Raw genomic sequence first — 18932 nt, 5'->3', positions numbered from 1 at the left:
ACCTGTTAACAGAGATTTCTAGAGAAACAAAAGATAGAAGTAAAAAAAAAAAAAAAAAAAAAGTGAATGAGAGCTGGTGAGATTTGTATATGTTCTACTACTAACGGGAAGTCCCAACTCCGGGGCGATGTCACTCATAAATCATCTGAACCTCTGATCCTGGCCATGTTTAAAGCATTGCATCATATTCGAGTTTATTTGAAATGTCTCGAATATGCCCTCAAAGGCTCAAACTATTTGTGGTTAAATACATTATACAGAGGATGATGTTTGTTCTTGACCAGAAAGGGAAGTTGGACAAGCTAATTTATTCTATCGGGAAAAAGATCGGCTATATGCTTCTTAGTATAAATGTATGTTTAAAAAAGCTTATGTTCATGTTCCTTAAGTAATGCTTCAAGTATCTAAATTATTAAAGATCCACTGACTATATTGGTTAGATTAGCAAATGAGCTATTTTCATTTGTATGGTAACCTTAATTTGTCTGATCTTGACAAAATATCCTTGGACAAAAAAACATGTCCCTGTCAAATTCCATACTTCAATTGAACGCAAGAAATCAAGGAGAATGACCTTTGCAAGCCCCAGAATCTCATTGCCTGTTGTCATCAATCCATTCCAATAATATACTTTTAAACAATAGGCAAAAATATAGAAGACGAGAAAGGGGGGCATGCTTGATTTTTTTTTTTTTTTTGTAACACGTAGCCTACAAAGTTCCATGTTTTTTGTAACACGTAGCCTCCAAAGTTCCATGTTTTTTGTAACACGTAGCCTCCAAAGGGCCATGACGAACACGTAACGATGACCAAAAAAAGAAATATATGAGATGATGGCTTCCTGTGGGGTTGGTCCGTCTCGAAAAGCGTCCGTAGGTCGGACGTGTCACCTTGAGGCCGGTTTTGATCGCGTAGCCCTTTCTCTTCCCGTCACGTCATGAAACATGCCCTTGGACCAATTATAAAAGGGCACCACGGCTCGCTCCTTTTGTGCGGACGTTAGGGAGCACCGCCACCTATCGCTCCCATGCCTTTTTTTTAATAAGGCAAATAAATTAAATAATGTTTCATTCATTAAAAAAATAAATTAATTAAGTAATACGAATATAAATATATCTATCAAAATCAAAAAATAAAATATTTTTTACAAAAATTTTAAAGAGTAGTTTTAGAATAATCAGCTACATAACTTGCCATCTAATCTGCGGTATTATTAGTTTTTCTTTTTTGAGTAGTATTTATTCGGATGGTATAATCTTTACTTGAACAAAGAACAGGAACTTGATTCTGGTTGAAATTAGCATTCAGGATATGGAATAGGTACAGCATAGTACGTAGGTGGGAAATAGTTCTTTCTATTCTTGAAAAAGAATGTAAAACATGTAGCCTTGCTTCATGTCATCCCAAAGGAAGGCAGCTGCGTAGAAACACTTCACAATGTAGATAAGAGTTGTTTTATGTTACACTAGAGAAGGTTGCTTTTAGGGGCAATAGAGTAGCAATTATGATTCGCACCCAGCTACTTTCATGTCAAAACTAAGAAGCAACATTTGTTTTTTAAATTTGAACCAAAAATTAGCAGCTTGTTCTTGAACTTTAGAAAACTGTTGGAAATCAAAGTCTAATTAGAAGCAATTGGCTATTATGATTTAACTTGGGGATATGACTAGCAACATGCTGCCCAAGTCGCTAATGACCCACTACCATGCTAATCTCATTCTATTCCTCAGTGAAATTAACCTCCTGACTAAATAGAACAAGAAAAATTAAAAAAAGAGAGGTTTAAGGTCGCTTGGACCCCTTCCTGACATCCAATTATGGATCCATATGTATCAGATTTGTGCTTTAGGATGAGACCAATTGATCGATGAGTTGTGAAATTTTCAAGACTTATTTCTAAATACATAAAATAGCTTCATGCAGCATTTTTGTTTCCATATACATCAGATTTCTCATGCATTCGGAGAGCGACACAGCACACAAGTTATGAATGCAGGGATTGAAAGAATGGTTACTGCAGCAATTGACGAGGGTCCATATCTTCACTTGTACATTTATTACATGTTGGCCTCTTGCAACGAAGGGAAAAAAGAACATGTTACTTATTTATTGGATGGAGGCTCAATAATTTCGCACCAGTGACATTAATAGCACTCAATCCTCCTTCTATGGCCCACTGGTTGGTAAGATCTCAACCAGATCAAAACGAAGGTAGGTAAGCCGGGAGCACAGGTAAAGGCAATAAATTTTGAATCACCGGCACATAGACTGCTTGTTTCTCATGTTTCTCAAGAAAAAAACTTTTCCATAAAATGTGGAAATCATATTCCTATTGGAATATAACTTTTCCTCCTCTCTCATTTGAAAACTCCAACCAAACAAGAAGCATCTCATTACATTCATGTTGACCACACTTTTCCCCCTTCTTTTTCCGCGAACCAAATGGGCCCTATATAGGTATGCTCAAGAGAAAGCGGCCTGAATCGGGATTCAGGTTGTATCTTTCATGCGAAAAAATGATTGGTTTTTTTTTACGACATTAATCAGCGGATGGCACATTACATAGACTTAAAAGCATCCGAATTTCTTTTTTGTTCGCAATGTGAAAAAAAGATGAATCATTCTTTCGTGCAAAAGATGCAACCCGACCCGATGAATCATGCTCAGATTATGCCTAGGATTGAACAACTAACTTCCCTATCTTAGATAGACAACATTAAGGGCCCAGGATGACAGTAGATTAGAATATAGGGCGTTAGATTTGCTTTCTCCGCAATCTTTATGGATGGGTGTTGATTGCCGATGTTAGCAGGTAGAGTTCCGATGGAGACAGAAGAGCATTAAAGGGGGTTTTGCTACCTTATTACAATGTTAGTGGAGCACCCCATGCAAGAATGGACGAAATAGCTTTGTCAAGGGATATATTATTATATCAGTATTTTAATAATTGAGTTGGAGTCTATCCCCAGCCACATTCCCATCCGTAAAATGTTTTCTATTGATTAGGTGGTTTGTCATATTTTAAAAACTAATTCTAAATTCAAACCAAAAAAATAACATTGCTTAATCTACACGAATTTTTTTGGGTATAGTAAGAGGTAAGGTGTCGGATCTACACGTGTTACCTTTGCAGTAACATAGAGCCTCCATCAAGAGAAAGTTTAGAGGATAGCTACAAGTATGAGAAATTACACCCTACACCATATATACTGTATGACCGTGTCCTATACCAGTCATCTCTGTCTCTTTTCATTAATCTCATTCATCATGTACTCATCTCCATAATTAGACCATAGAAAGAATGAGTAGTCATTGTTGGGTGCATGGCCACGTTGGTGCATGTAACGTACGGTGTAATTTGTTCATAGGTAGGTATCTCTCTGCTGCATGCTTTTGCCGATCTGACACTTCTATGTTATTTGAAATCAAGAGATTATACCATGATCTGCTGTACCGGTACCAGACATCGGACCGATTGCCCAAGCACGGGTTGATATGGGGTCGCACTATGCCGTCCCGAGTCAATACTGACATGATAGAGGAAGCAAGGAAGAGAGCGAATAAAAGAGAGAGGAAAATAAAGGAAGGGAGACTGACGACAGGTAGCAAAGGGCCGTCGGAGGCATGCGCTCGGGCAGTAGGCGGAGGCTGCGTCTGGATCCCTTGTTTCGTTCAAAGTAGGAGTCCGACCTCTAAAAAAATTTCGTGATTTTTAAGTGGATCCGACCGCGGTCTCCGACGGCCCTCCACCGTCCTTTCTTCCTCTCCCTCTCTCTTCCAACCCTGCTCACTCTCTCTTTTTCTCTCTTTTCTTGTCCTTCTTCCCCTCCGGCAATGAAAATGATTTCCGTTGGCGGAACCATCTTGATCGGCCGCCAGAATGGCTCGGTACAACCAAAACTGCTCGGTTCGGAATGGTTTCGCCAATTTTGGATCTTATAATGTATTTCCTCTCATATCTGAATAATTAGGAAGCTGAAGAGTGAGTTATCCCAAAATGGATGAATTTGGAACTTAGAAAGAAAATAATGTTCCATAAGCCTAAAGTAATTAAACTCATGCACGGTATCATATTCCGTTTTAAAGGTAATTTGAAGTATCCCGGACGACTACTATTGTTTTGGTAAAAAATAATAATAAAAAAACACCTTTTGCCAACTTGCAGTTAAGTGCCAGGTTTCAATTTAGTGGATCAGGTTGTACTTTCGTGCGATAGATTGATTAATGTCCCTTCATTGGAGATCACCTCCCAAACAGATCACAAAGCACTCCAAAGTGCATTGTTCATCCATCTGTACAGATCTTAAAGTAGGTAGATAATGATCCAGCGGTAGTTTTGCAAGAAAGAAGGTTAATCATTCTTTCATGCGAAAGAGATATCCTTGTTCCCCATTTTACAAGTGACAACGCAATCTAGTCCTTCCTGCCTAAGATTATGATGCCTTTGATGGAGGCTGGGAGTCACATTTTAGTGTTTTTTTTTAATTAAAGGGAAGGCTGAGAAGAGCCACCTAGCTTTTATTGAAGTGAATTGCAACTATTTACAATGTGACACGCAGGCAAATCCAGAAAACACTAAGAACCTATTTGAGAAATTTTGCAAGATTAGATTGGATTTCCTATAGGGTCATAGATGACAAAACCCATATCAACCTAATTCCTCTCCAACCCAAATTCTGTGGAAGCCAAAAAAAAAATCTCTATCATCCCACAGTCCAACAAACTGATAGATGGAATTTAGGCCTAAACTAAGATGGAATCTCTATAAATTCATGAATATTTTTCAATAAATTAGAAGATCAAAAAGATAAAATATATAGATTAGAAAAAGAATATCCATGTTTTTATTCATATTTTAAATTTTAAATTAGTCTTATTGATTGGGGATGTGAATATAGCTAAGGGAGAGGAAGAGATTTTTTTTCGGAAATAGAGTCCATTTAATTTGAAATGTCAATTCGCATAGGGAGAGATGGAGCCGCGCGCGCGTGTATATAACTATATATATATATGTGTGTGTGTGTGTGTGTGTGTGTGTGTGTGTGTGTGTGTGTGTGTGGTTTCTCTAATCAAAGCTTGTACAAATATCCATGAAGAGACAAAGTAAGAGTATTTCAGTGAAAAAAATTGATAGACAAAATCTGATAAAAATTATCTCCCATTAATAATATAGTATAAGTAATGTACAATAATCGTTTTACTGCCCCATGAGCCATGAACTCATTTTTTATCCATTTGACCAAATATTGATCCAGAACATAGATTTGACAATGAAAATTAGTAATTGAAATATTATTATTTAAATCTCAAAAGCCAAAGGGTTCTACATTCTAAGTCCTAGGTCACCAGACCAAAAGAGAGGAAGTGAGGATGGAATTGGCTGGACCAAAAGCAAGGATTAAAGCAAGTGTAGGATGATAGCATCACAAGGAAATATTCCTCTCTCCTCTTCAGGAATATAGAAATAGATAACCATAGAAAACTTTATTGATCTAGGCCAGACTAGCATGCTCACAAGGAGGATGGCTAATATATGGGGAAAAAAACCCATTTTGGCAAGTAAAGTGCAAAGGGGCAGGCATGAGATGCACATTAACTAAAACAAAGGTTACAATGTTTCATAAAAGCAGCACACTTAGATCTCCACAATATGAAAAAAGTTACAACTTGAAAGCTTACAACAGCAGCAACACAACCAAAGGTTGCTAATATGAGGTAAGAGAAGTAACACAAACTCCTAAATACTAGTTGGGAAGGTCCTTACCTCCCAACCATTTCCATATCACAGTATCTTCCAATCTTTATAGGCTATTGGAAGAAGAGGAGAAAGAGGATGAGCACTCCCTTTGTCCCTTCACTCCTTTCTCCCCTAAATCCTAGCACTTATTAATAATTTAATATATCCTTAGTTTTTACCAGACCGACGGTAAAAGAAGGGGGACAAAAAACCCTTCTGGACTATATACTATAACTGCATAAATCAACACCTGAAACCAATCAAGCTCTCTCTCTTTTTTTTTTTTTTTGTGGCTTGAGTTTCCAGATGATCTCAGACCAATGTATACCCTGAGACCAGGATGTCAGCTGGAGAAGCTGCGTGGATGTACACAAATTCCAAGCTCTTTCCCGCAGGCAGAGAGCTGAGCCATGTTGGGAATCCAAAGCCATTGCTGGACTTGCTGAGCCCCCATAATGGGCCATAAAGCTTAGATATAGAAATCTTGAGGTCCTTCACATTCTTTGATGATTTGTTTGTCACCACTGTGGAATACCTGTAGTAGGTTTTTCCCTTTTGATTCCATGATGCAGTTGCCCTTTGCTCGACAACGAATGGTGAGTTAGGTTGAGAAACTGCATCAAAACAACAAAACTCTTAGCTGGTTCTAAAGGCTAATGTATGATAGAATTCCAGCAGGTCAATGCAAGGCTTGAACTTAATCTTAAAAAAAAAATACTGTTTGGATTTTGGATTTTATTTCATAATGAAATTTGAGATTTCTTGGAATTTGATTTATAACTTAAGAGGCAGGCAAAGATCACGGAGTTGGAGAAGTTCAAGTAAATATAGGTTTTTCTCCCTTTCAATTTCATAATATTTCACACATGGTAGAAGGAGAGTAATAGTCCAATTGGCATCACATGTTTCATGGGGAGATACCATGCTGACAAGTTTAGATTTCCAATCATATAGAATTCAATCATTAATAAGGAGAGCTTTGCAATCGAAGATAAAGTATTATCTATAACTACTTAATTGGATTGCTAAATAGCATGGGCATAATGAAATGAATTTAACTAGCAGGGAGTGAACAAAATACCTGGAGCAGGAGTAGATGGCTTTGGCTTCGCAGGTATATTAGGTGCAGGAAGCACCACTGCAAGCAAGAAGCAAAAACTTAACAATTCCATCCAAGTTTTAAAATGAGCAGGAAAGGAATATTTGCAATTGAGATATCATACCAGGAAGGAGTTGGCTGAAAGCACCATTGCCACCATGAAGACGGGCCAATACGCCGAGCATAGGAGCATTGTTATACGTTGCAGGCTCAGTCTGCTCATAATTGTCCCTTTGATCAGCAAAGTTATCATAGGCATCAGGCCCGCCGACAATGGCACCATCGAGGAGGTTAGGATCGCCGGCCTTGCGGCTGAACCATGCTTGGTAACCTCCCCTGCAGCTCACGAATGTAGGATCGACCTTGATGGACACAATTGAGGAGGCACGGTGGTGGACCTGCTGCGGGTAAGTGCCGCCATATCCCACCATATAGCTTGTAGCTCTTGGGTTGTCTCCTAGTATATAGTCAATCTGAAGAAAAGGTTCAGGAAGCATTAGACAGTAGCACTTTAAAAATTCACAAGATTGTTATCTCCAATTTTGAGATTGAGAAACAGAAAGATTTTATGTAATTGTTTCGTAAGTGACCCAGTAAAAGAGTTTGGAAACTATAAGAGATCATAATTGTATTAAATATGCAACAATGTTAGCTAAGATATGCTCCAACTGCTGCACAATTACACATTGAAATTCTGAAATGTTACACAAGATATAAGTTACAACAGTATGAGGTATATGAAACATGGTTACTCATATTGGAGAACACAGCTAGAAAGATAAGATCTTTCTTATAAGAAAGAAAAATCACCTGAGACTTGGCAAACATGAGAAGTTCTGAAGGCATGGCAGTTCCAGCAGAGCACTGTATGTTCCTCCCAGTAGCTGAAAGGTAGTCAGAGTAAACAGTGAGGAGGAAGGAGGCACCTGTCACGAACTGCAAATTGTTCCACCTCTGCCGGAATAGTAGGCCTCCAGGGGTCCTCTGAACATTGCGGGGACCCTTTCCGAGGCACGAGCACATGAAGTACTCTGCCTTCTGCTGATATCGCTCAAAGACCGGCGAATGATGAGCTGCTTTCCCTTGGAGAAGGAGCTGTGGATGATGAAGACACCCATTACAAGAGATGAATAGTTTGACAATGGCATTTTAGCACAAAATGCCATTTTACTGCTTTATATATGCGAGACACCAGATTTCTTCAACTGGGACTAGAAAACTTTTGCCATGTTAATGTACGAATAACTGTATCATGTTCTGTTCTTGCTTCCATGTCCTGTAGGCAAGCACAGGGCATGCATGGGCCCATTTTATATAGTTAACTCGCCCCAATTATCAAAGTAACTCCTATTCGGCCCATTTACCAAAACCCATCCAGCTTCCCATGACCACGGCCCATTTCTATATCCTGTAGGATTCGTGAATTAAACCGCCCATTAAAGCCTTTAAGCCTATAGCCCTGAAATGCAACATAGATAGGCCAACAAGCCCGATTCCTACAGAATTTTTAGCCCAATCTTACTGGAATATCCAAACATATCCTAAATGAAAGAAAAGAATCCAGTTTTACAAAGATTAACAATGGCGGATATAGCAAATATTAAACACCAGTATATCATAAAGCAGGCTAGGTTCCAATTGGGCCCAGACTCTCATGAGCCCAGGATTACAACTCTTTGAGCTGGGACCAAACACGCTCTGCCTGATGGCTGGGCCGGGTTGGAATACATGGGCTCAAGCATTGAGCATGGACCTAAGCTAAAACCTAGAACTCAGGCTCGAGTCCGAACTGGGTTTGCTCTAGCCAATTCATGCCTGGTTCAATTTAGAAGGCTACTTGGTTAGCAAAACCGCAAACATGACGCCATTAAGGTGGTAGCTCAGTGGAACTGGGCCTTACTTCCAACCAAATGGTTCCGAGTTTGAAACGCGCGGGCGTCGATTAAATTATGGAGACCGAATTATCTCTGTTCGGACACGTGGTCCGGAAGAAATTATTGATCCATTGGTAGCTTCGATGGTGCTAAATGTGATGTACTCACACGGAGTATAACCATGCCGGCCCAAAGGGGTAATAAGCCAGGCCCATGGATGGGGAGGGTATGATTAATATGCGGGGGTGGGCTTGTCTCTTTCTCCCCCCTTCCCCTTTTTTCTAGCAAAAAAAAAAAAAAAAAAAAGCAACCGTGACTACATGGAATTAATTAATATACCTTGGAGGCGAGAACTTGAACACCAGCGTATTTGACGTCCCACCCGAACTCGGTCATCGCCCACCCGGTTCCACCCAACGCATCACCGTTGTTCCCCAAGTAATCCAGGTAATACCGGTCATTCGTCGCCCGGTACAACCACGCCGCGGCCCAGAGTAGCTCGTCCTGTACAGAGCACAAACAGATGTGATCGCATCAGATAATCTCGACCGTCCAATGGGTAGATCCCGATTCAGTAATCTCACTTACCCCGTACCCACTGATGGATTGGTAGTACTTCTGAGCGACGGTGATGCTGCGGTCGTACTTGCCCCTGTACTTGTCCGCGAACTCAAAGAGCTGTGATAAGAATTAAGACAAAATCTTGTTACTAAACGTTAGTAATCTCTTGATTGCTTATTTATTTTCCACTTAATTGACCTCGTACAGTCGTACGCTCGTAGTAACTAGTGGTAAAATAACGGACTGGATCGTGCTCATCACGAGGCACAGTTCTCGGAGACGGCAAGGGACAAGATAGCAATTTAACGGTCAGAGATCAGGGAAGGGACCACGGGGAGACGATTCGAGGGAGCACCGAACCGTCTATCTTTCTCGAGAGACGCCCATCCGAACCGTCTATCTTAGCACCCCTGGAACCTAAACATACCCGCATAGACATTCCTATGCATGAGACAGGGAAAACTTTATACCGGCGCAGTGAAGACAAACACTACGGTGCGTTACTAACATGCGCCGGTTTAGGGACCTGGGATGGCTACTTTAGAAGTATTAGTGGTATTGGGGTTCCGACCTGGGTTGCATGGCTGAGGAGTTGGCCGGAATAAGCCGGGTTCGACCGCCGGAAGATAACTGAAGCTGAGGCCATCGCCGCTGCCGTCTCTCCGGCAAGGTCCGACCCCGGGTGGTCAGCATCGATCCGGTAGGCCATCCGGCTGGTCGTCATGTCTTCCGGCCGCTGCCAGCAGTAGTGATCTGAGTTCCCATCCCCAACCTGCACAAAAATTAACCAAGTGAGCTTAATTACAATCAAAGAACAGTAATAATAACATTATTAAATTGTTAAGATACAAATAATTAATAACATTATGACCTTCTGACCCTAATTCCACGTGCAAGTGCTAGTTATGCAATTAATTAAACGTTTCAAATGCGGATAAATATGGCAGCTCTAATAGTTAAATGATACCTTTTAAATGGAAAAGGTTAAGGGATGCAAACAAAGCTTCATGACGTACTTCAAGATACTTAGAAAAAGTGGTTACTTTAATGGGTCCTCGTCAGGGAGTCATCCAAAAACAGACAGCAAGCAAGCCACTTAACCATCAGTTGCTGATTTTGTCAGTAGCTTTGAAGACTGTCCTTAAGAGAAAATAAAGAGGGATTTTCTACAAATGATTTCCACCAAGAGATCCAAATAACTTAACATTTTCACAAAAGAATTTAGTATTTTTCACAAATTTTCTTATCTATAAGGCCAAACAAACCTCTTCACTTTCCGCTAAACAACATATTGACTACTACTTGGTGAATGACTTGGTAACTAGAAAACCCGGTAAAATGGCACAGAGCTACCTTGGCATACGTATAGCAGTATAAAAGGTCCCGTAGGAATTGGTCTTTTGATTAGGCAGTCAAAAAGTAAAAAGCTGACAGGATAGAGAATGGCCCTCTTGTTCTCTCTGTAGTAGGTGAGGCGAAGAAGATGGTATTAGAAATAGTAATATTCTTCTACTGAAGTTGGAAAAGATAACTAGATGCAAGCAAGACACCCGAGGAGCGTAGTTCATTTCGTTTTACCTGAGTATATGTTTTTTTTTTGTTTTTAAATAGATCTAAAGCTCATGCATAACAGGGGATTTTGCAACAGAGGCGCACCCACCTCTCCGTAGAGGACATGGGGCTCTGGGTGGGCTTTGATGAGGTAGTCAGTGCCCCACTTAACAGCCTCCATGGCATGACCCAGCTCTCCAGTTGCAGCCATCTGCTTCCCATATTCAGCTATGCTCCATGCCATCATGGTGATGGTGAAGGCCATTGGCAGCCCAAATTTCACATTGTCCCCTGCATCATAGTAGCCTCCAACAAGATCTACCTGTAGGTAAAGAAGCAAAAAGGTTGATGGAAAACAAAATACGTAAATGAAAGACAACAGAAGAATCAGATCTCTCCTCCTTTGCCTAAATATTTGATAAGACATAGGCTTACTATAGAACAAAGATGTGTGCCTATTTGGTGTTCTGACTTCTATAAGAAAAATTCGCAAGAGTAACTGAAAAAAATAAATAAATAATTTATGTCCATATTTAGCGTCAACATGAACACAATGGCATGTCAAGCTTTTGAGAAAAAATAAATAATTCAAAGTACAAAATAATTCTACAATGGCTTCTCTACAATTTCCTAAGATGAAATCAAGAAATGATGCATCCGGAAAGCTAAAAAGATATTAAACTAGAAATTTGATATTTTATTCAGAAAAGAAAGAGACTGAATGACAGCGAGCAAGGGAAGTATGGCATGGAGATTCCCTTTCTTATGGCCCATAAAATCTTCCCATCACATCATTAATAAATGAAAAAAAAAAGCAAAAAATAAAAGACAAAGAGAGGACGAAATTATATTCGCTTTACAGCACAATGAAGATGTGCAGTTGACGCCCCGTCCACTACTTACAAGAAATAAAAGAAAAAAAAGAAAATAAGAAAAGCTGTTTAAGAAAAGATGAGAAGTAAACCTTCTAAAAATTTGGAAAGGAAATAGACTACATAAACTAGCAATGTGAAATAAAGAGAGGTAGAAAAGAATTTACCCCATTAGCCTTTCCATCAAGCAAGCCAGAGTCAGCTCTCCAGGTGACCCTCTGGTTACTGGGGAGGTACCCAGACCTCTGGGCCTCAAAGAAAAGAATGCTTTTGCTCAGGGCCTTCCCATAGTCATGGCCAGCAGAAGCCAGAGGCACCAAAACTAGCAACACACTGAACAGCACCACAGCCCCACCCATCCCTCAGAACAAGACTATTATTATTATTATTATCAAAAAGAGGGTTGAGAAAAGATCTTCCAGACAAGAAGAAGAAAAAAGAACCCAGCAAGTACAAAGAAGTTGATCTTCAACTTAATAAGAAACAATGTAGGTGGTTTATTAGCTAAAACTCCTGATAAACTGCAATAAAGATGGGGGGAAGCTAAGAGGGAGGGGAGAAGAGAAGATAGAGAGGGTGGTGGGAAGGGAGGGAGTGTAGAAAAGTGAGGAGCTCTAGAGCTCTATATATGGAGAGAGATGTGGTAACTGGCACTAGTTAAAAGTAGGGTCCTTCTTTTATTTTATTTCTCCTCTCCTGAGAAGCTAAAGAAGCTTGGGATGGGAGAAAACATCCCACGCGGCGCCTGCGTTCTCTCCCAGTGGCCAGTCGGCAGGTATACAATCTCTTCGTTTTTCGGGGGAAAAAAAAGAGGAGAGAGAGGAAAAATGGAGTAATAATTAGCTTTGGTATTACTGCCATTAAAAACGGAATGGATGGTCACAGGGGGTCCACTGGATGGGAGGCATCTTGGCCGTCCACCTGTTGCTAAGGGTCTTGGGATCGGATTATTTTTTTGTTTTGGATTTGTTTGGGTTTTGGATTTTTGGGACTTCGGGAAAGAGAAAGTGAGGTGGAGAGAGTAAAGGCGCGACCGGACGCCCTAACGGCAACTGCACACGAGGGTTATTTTTGCGCAGCATTTTTCACTTTTTTATATCGCCTATGTGCTTTCTTGCTGGAGTAATTAAAGTAAAAATAAAGAGGTTTAGCAGCAAATCAAGCTCTAGATGCCTTCCTTCTTGGAGTGGTTAACCATGATGGCAAAAATTTTAGTTTTACGGTCGCCTTTTTCTTTTTTTTGATAAGCCTCTGGTGTGACTATATCACAATCACCAAAATTAGGCGACCTAGTCAGTTATCCTATTTATCTTCTGCTATACATGATTGACTCGAAAGGCGGCACAATCCATTCTTGCTTTCGGATGTCCTGCAATAGTGGAAGCTCTCCATTTGCTCTTTGTCGAGTTCTGAATCCATCCAACCACTGTCGCCGAGTCTTCTCTCAAGTTAAATGTTGTCTGCTCTCAAGATTCTTGGCCTTTATTTCAATAAACTTGTAATAATGTATATGTTTGCAATGATGGAGATGAGAAAAAACTAACCAAGGTGATTTAGGCCTCCATGCTAGAGCTATAAGTAGATTGAATTGACCCACTTCCACTCCATAACCTAATTGGATCCAACTTGAATCGAAGCCCAATTGGATTTGGATTCTTAAATTTCTAATTCAAACACAAACTCATCCAAACTATTTCAAACTAGTATAATTACTATTATAAAATTTCATTGAATATAAAATAATGTTATACTCGATCCGATCTAATCCAAAGGAAATTGGATTAGGTTTGGATTTAATTTTTTTGACCAAATTCTAATATAAACTGGGCTTAGATTGCGCATATCCTCCATCCAGCCCAATCCACATGCCACTCTAGGCAAGGCTGAAATCTAGCAAATCATATTGATGAAAATATTTTTTAATTTACTTTTTAAGATCTATTGGAAAATGTTATAAAACCAGGACTTTGGTTAGCAAAATTGTATAATATATAATGTTGTAAGACATCAAATTTGAATCCGGAATTTGAGTTTGCAAGGTAAAGGGGTATGACCACAAGGGCAAGTCCTGGTTTGCCTACAAATTTCAAGACTCTTGTTACGTTTCATGGTTTGTTGTATTAATGCTTTAGGTAGACCGAGGAGATTAGGATTTGCATCTTCAGTTTTCCGATAGAAGTAAACATCAAAACTTCAACTGAAGACAAGGAGACCAGTTTCCTCTTAAAAAGGTTGGAGTGTGTTCCCACACAAGCCATGATGGTGTCTTTTCAATGATGACCCACCATCAAAACCAGGAAGACTAAATGGTTGAAGCTAGATGTAATTAGCGACTCAAAAATAGCTGCCTAATTTCCAGGGTCCTTGTTGAAGATTGCAAAAAAATGTAAACATACCTTCTCTGCCCTCTTGGTTCTCTGATCACACTGAAGACTTGAGGACGATTAGAGTCTGCTAAACATTGATAAGTGAGAATGAAACAGCTTAAGTGACCAAAATCTACCTCATTAAGCATAACTAAGCTTAACGATTTACATGCCGAGTTGATCTTTGCCAAGATTTTTAGTCACCAGCAAGCTTAACAAGTTACATGCCAATTTGATCTTTTAGGCGCTAGTAACATTCATTAGCACTCAACTCTAGTTTTCCATATTGCCAATATATGTCTTATATATATATATATAGCCTGCATAATTACTTCTTTTCTTAATAATTAGTGGTGTAAACTCTTCATAATCGACCATCTCCTATATGCATCACACATGTATAAACCCACACACAATAAGCACATCTCCCACTAGATAATGTCACTCGGAGCTGGAATCTCATGACTTGCTAAGATTTGCGAAAAGAAAATGGAAAAGTTATATATAGCTAATATATAACTTTTTTCATGTAAGATTGTGACGCTTAAGCTCTCCTAGTATGGAATTATGGAATGAAAAGGATTAAATGCTAGCCAGAAAACAAAAGCAAACAACGAAGTGTTGCTACAGCCTAATTTCAGTAACATCAATGTTGTAAAAGAGGATTCTTTCACGCAGTTGGAAGCCAGGATGTATGCTTTGGCTTTCAAAAAGACAATTTAACAGAGAATCCGCCACCATCTCCGCTATCACCGCTGAGCCCCTCCCAAATTTAACTTTAATCTAAGCTTTCTTTCGTCTTAATCTTAGCCGCTGTTAGCTGATTCCGTGGAGAACTCCAAGATAATTACGTGGAGACTAGTGAGAACTCGGGGGGAACTCGAGGTGGTAATATATTTCATTATGCTGATCTAAATGAGCTACCTAATGGACAACACCATGCGGATGTCTAACCAGTTAGGCCTATCATCTCTGTAGACAAAGCTGGTTGGCAGACTAAAAAAAAAAAAAACTGCAGTTTTGACGCCATTTAGAATCTCATTCAAAAAGACCAGACACAAGATATTATTTAGGTTACTTGGTCCCATATAAGTATCCAAGATTTACCTAATATATAGCCGATATGAGATTAAATATACATCCACATAGATCCTCACATACTTTTTTAGTTTAAGCTCTGGTATTCTTGCTAAAGTTCTAAATATATTCAAATCCAATCATAAGCATCATGATCGGTCCGCAGTTAGCCTCCATAAACTTATGTTGCATTGTTCTCTGATCCACATTGATTATGGGCCGGATTTGCTCTGATACTATTTACAAGAATCTAGAATTTTATCCTGGCCAAAATGTATAATTTAGATTTATTGGTTTCATATAAGTATTTAAGATCTACTCAATGCATAGCTAATATACTAGGATTAAATACACACACATAAATTCTCGCAGGTTTAGACCCTCTTAGCCTGACACATGCCCCAAAAACATGTGAAGCCTTTCATCAAAAACGGATGAGGTCCAGCTTCATCCATGCGAGTGGCATTTGAGCTTTCTTCCATACATTATGCTTTTCACAGCGTGTGCTCAACCGTGAGTCATCGAGGGTAGCAGGTAGCAACTAACTCTTAACTCTTAACTCAATTATACTTCCGCCCTTGATTTCTCAAATTTTCCTGGCTAATTTTCACTTTTTGATTACTATAGTGTATTTCCCTTCCAATTAATCCTGTTTATATATATAGTGTTTTTATACCATGGGACGCTACCACTTTTACTATGAATCTTAATATTGATTCATGAAAATTGATCATAAATAAGTTGTTCTATCAGACCAGTTTGGTCAGGATTAACATTGACATGCTTAATTTCACAACCCTCAATTTGGTTGTTTCTAGTATCAATCTATAGTTAGGAATGACGTGTTTTTTCGATTTATCCACTGCATTTGGCGTGAGTGTTTCATGTATTGATTAAAGTTTGGATCATGAGAGATGGCACTGCGAGCTTGTCACAACCTTGTGAAGCAAACTGAGATGCTGACAGGACAAACATTGCAATCACCATCGACAACCAATTAACTATAGATTGTTTCTAGTATCAATCTATAGTTAGGAAGGCAGCTCCTGCTTAATTTCTAGTTTGCTCCATTGATTACTAGACAAGCTAAGCTTAAGCAACATTTAAAGGCAAAGGCATGCCTCATCGTAAGAATTTTCTTGTAGACCTAAGTAGCATCTAAACCATGCCTGCTTTAACCTTTTCTTTTTCCACTTAAAACTCGTTCTAAAATCACTCCTGTCAGCCGAATTGCATGACAACTAGGAATTGCACTGAGCTCATGCATTACAAATGCACACTTCGTTTATCTTTTTATCAGAGGAACTTTCTACAAATTGAGCATTCCAAGGATTCACAGCCATGTTTCGGAACCTAATTCTCTTTCGGGAGAACTAGGATGAATGGAAGGTCCAGCTGAAATCAAGTGAAGGTAAAAGACTTGACATAACTTATAAACGAGTTGATCTCGAAGAGTAATTAACCTACAAAATTGTGGATTTATAAGTTTTTTATTTGGTAGAGTAGATCTGCATGTTTTAAGAATAAGCTCATTTCATGAATCAAGTCTGAACACTCTTACAACATCTAGCAGATTCTAACAACCTATGATTTGTAACCCAAAAGGAAAAGAGAAAAAAAAGCAACCCATGATTCATAGCCCTGCAGCTTTGCAAGCCTACCCTTCGATCCCTCGAGCGAAAATAACGTTGAAATATTATCCGGCATGCAACCATTATATATGTCAGTCTCCAAAAAAAATTATATCCTGTATCATGTACACCACATGATGGTGCACCATGCCAGTCACGCATCTCAGCTTCTATAGATGCCATGCATCATGCGTTCATCTCGAATTGCCATTATTTTTTATCTTGAATTGCTGCTCTGCATACATCATCTCAGTTTAGTTTTGTGGTGTAATTGTGTAGATTATAATTTCTCAATCTCTGAAGTATGATTGGCATGGTTTGACGTAATAGGTGGACTTCACTTGTCTCGGCCTCATCTTACGTTCCAATGCTGCTATCTTGAGTCAAAATATTCTTGTAAGCTCGTCTTTCCATCTTTACTAAGGAAACGTACTAAGTCCCAAGTGGTGACCAAACTTCTGGGGATCTACATAGATAATTAAAAATAAACTTTATAATATTAGATTAAAACACAAGATCCCACCAATCACCACCTTCGAGATCAGATTTGACTGAACCTCGCGAAATTAATAGTATGAAAATCCAAGGTTTATATATAACCATGGACAACCCGACAAAAGCCACTGCTCGTGAATTGGAAAAAAAAAAAAAAAACCAGCCATTTTTTAACGAATAAAACATTTCTGAACATAATAACGCCACCGACAGCACAGGGCACGCCGAAGCCCGGTAAAAGTTTGATGGCATTCTTGTTATTTAAAGGAGACTCGGGGCTTATTGGTTTGCTCGCGTTCATTGAGATAAAAAATAGGGGGTGGTTCTATATACACCCCCCCTATTGCTAAGGACACCCCCCCAAAAACCAAAAAAAAAATACCCAAACTAACCTTTAGTGTAATTACCATATTGCCCTTGAAATTTTCTCAGTACACCCCTCCTTCCTCCTCACTGCCGCCGCCTCCTCCTCCTCCGCCTCACTGCCGCCTCCTCCCCTCCCCCTCCTCCTCACTGCCGCCTCCTCCTCCTCCTCCTCCTCCGCCTCCCCCATCACCCCTCCTCCTCCTCTTCCTCCCCCCTCCCCCCTGCGCCCGCTTCCTCCTCCTCCCCATCCCCCACCTCCCCGTCCTCCTCCTCCACCTCCCCCCTCCTACCCCTCCTGATTCCCCGCCTCCCCCATCACCCCTCCCCCTCCTCCTCCTCCTCCCCATCCCCCACCTCCCCGTCCTCCTCCTCCGCCTCCTCCTCCTCCTCCTCCGCCTCCGCCTCCCCCATCACCCCTCCGCCTCCCCTCCACCTCCCCGTCCTCCCCCTCCGCCTCCCCCCTCCTCCTCCGCCACCTCCTCTCACTCCTCTTCCACCACCTCCCCGTCCTCCTTCCTCCTCCTCCCCATCCCCCACCTCCCCCTCCGCCTCCCCCCGCCTCCCCGTCCTCCTCCTCCGCCTCCCCTCTCCTCCTCCGCCGGCGAGGTGCTCGTTGCTCGGGAGATGGCCGGGGAGGTGCTTGAGGCGAGGTTTTTTGGGCGGAAGGGAGAAGCCGGCGGGTGTTTTGGAGGGGAAGAGCGGGGTGGGGGGGGGTTTGGGGGGTGTAGAGAGCAATTTAGGTGAGGGGGTGGGAAGGGTGGGGGGTAATTTAGAAATTTTTAATTTTTTAGGGGTGTCCTTAGCAAATGGGGGGGGTGTAGAGAGTATTTAATTTTTTTTAAATTTTTGGCGGGTGTCCTGAGCAATAGGGGGGGTGTATATAGAACCACCCAAAAATAGGGGAAAGTGCGCCCTTCGGGAACGTTGCGGTCAAAAAGGTAATGGAAGGCAACGGCCAGAAAATAACCGCAATCAACGGCCTCCCGCCGAAACGCAAAGCCGAATTTTTGAAAAAGAGAAGCCAAGCGGGTGCCACCGACCGGGATCCACGATGACCGGCTATTGCCGTTATCTTAATGGTGACGGTGGTAATTTGTCTTTCTTTTTTCTTTTTTTTTTCTTTTTTTTTTCTTTTTTTTTCTTTTTTTATACATTGGCTGCTTATAGTAGTCTAGCTTGAGCAAGACCAAAAAAAGAATACACATTAGAGACGAAGGAACAAATACATGGTGGGTCCAAAAAAATCTCTTCGGAATAGTGAGCAGCAAAGAAGACGATCCAGTCCGCAGTCCTATTCGCCTCC

At 40.5% G+C, this 18932-nt stretch overlaps 1 protein-coding gene across 1 annotated transcript; it reads right to left on the bottom strand.

Moving 5' to 3' along the window:
• Positions 1–5616: 5616 nt before the first annotated feature.
• GH9C2 (glycosyl hydrolase 9C2) lies at positions 5617–12475 on the bottom strand. Its single transcript, XM_008814336.5, has 9 exons — positions 11862–12475; positions 10932–11144; positions 9843–10043; positions 9299–9388; positions 9050–9214; positions 7647–7931; positions 6961–7309; positions 6819–6875; positions 5617–6351 (listed from the first exon to the last, which is right to left on the bottom strand). Exons 1-9 carry the CDS (start codon positions 12051–12053, stop codon positions 6050–6052), a joined length of 1854 nt encoding a protein of 617 aa, XP_008812558.3. The 5' UTR covers positions 12054–12475; the 3' UTR covers positions 5617–6049.
• Positions 12476–18932: the final 6457 nt, after the last annotated feature.

This window comes from Phoenix dactylifera, chromosome 1 (assembly GCF_051530095.1).
Source record: "Phoenix dactylifera cultivar Ajwa chromosome 1, Ajwa_hap1_PhDact_Kaust_v1.1, whole genome shotgun sequence".
Lineage (NCBI taxonomy): Eukaryota > Viridiplantae > Streptophyta > Magnoliopsida > Arecales > Arecaceae > Phoenix > Phoenix dactylifera.
This window is presented reverse-complemented; position numbering and strand designations above follow the sequence as displayed.

Excerpts from the sequence above, each read along its gene's own strand:
- GH9C2 (XM_008814336.5), bottom strand. The coding sequence starts at position 12,053 with ATGGGTGGGGCTGTGGTGCTGTTCAGTGTGTTGCTAGTTTTGGTGCCT. Across the intron at positions 9,389-9,842 it reads TCCTCAGCCATGCAACCCAG|CTCTTTGAGTTCGCGGACAA; the intron begins GTCGGAACCCCA and ends TTCTTATCACAG. Across the intron at positions 9,215-9,298 it reads AATCCATCAGTGGGTACGGG|GACGAGCTACTCTGGGCCGC; the intron begins GTAAGTGAGATT and ends TGCTCTGTACAG.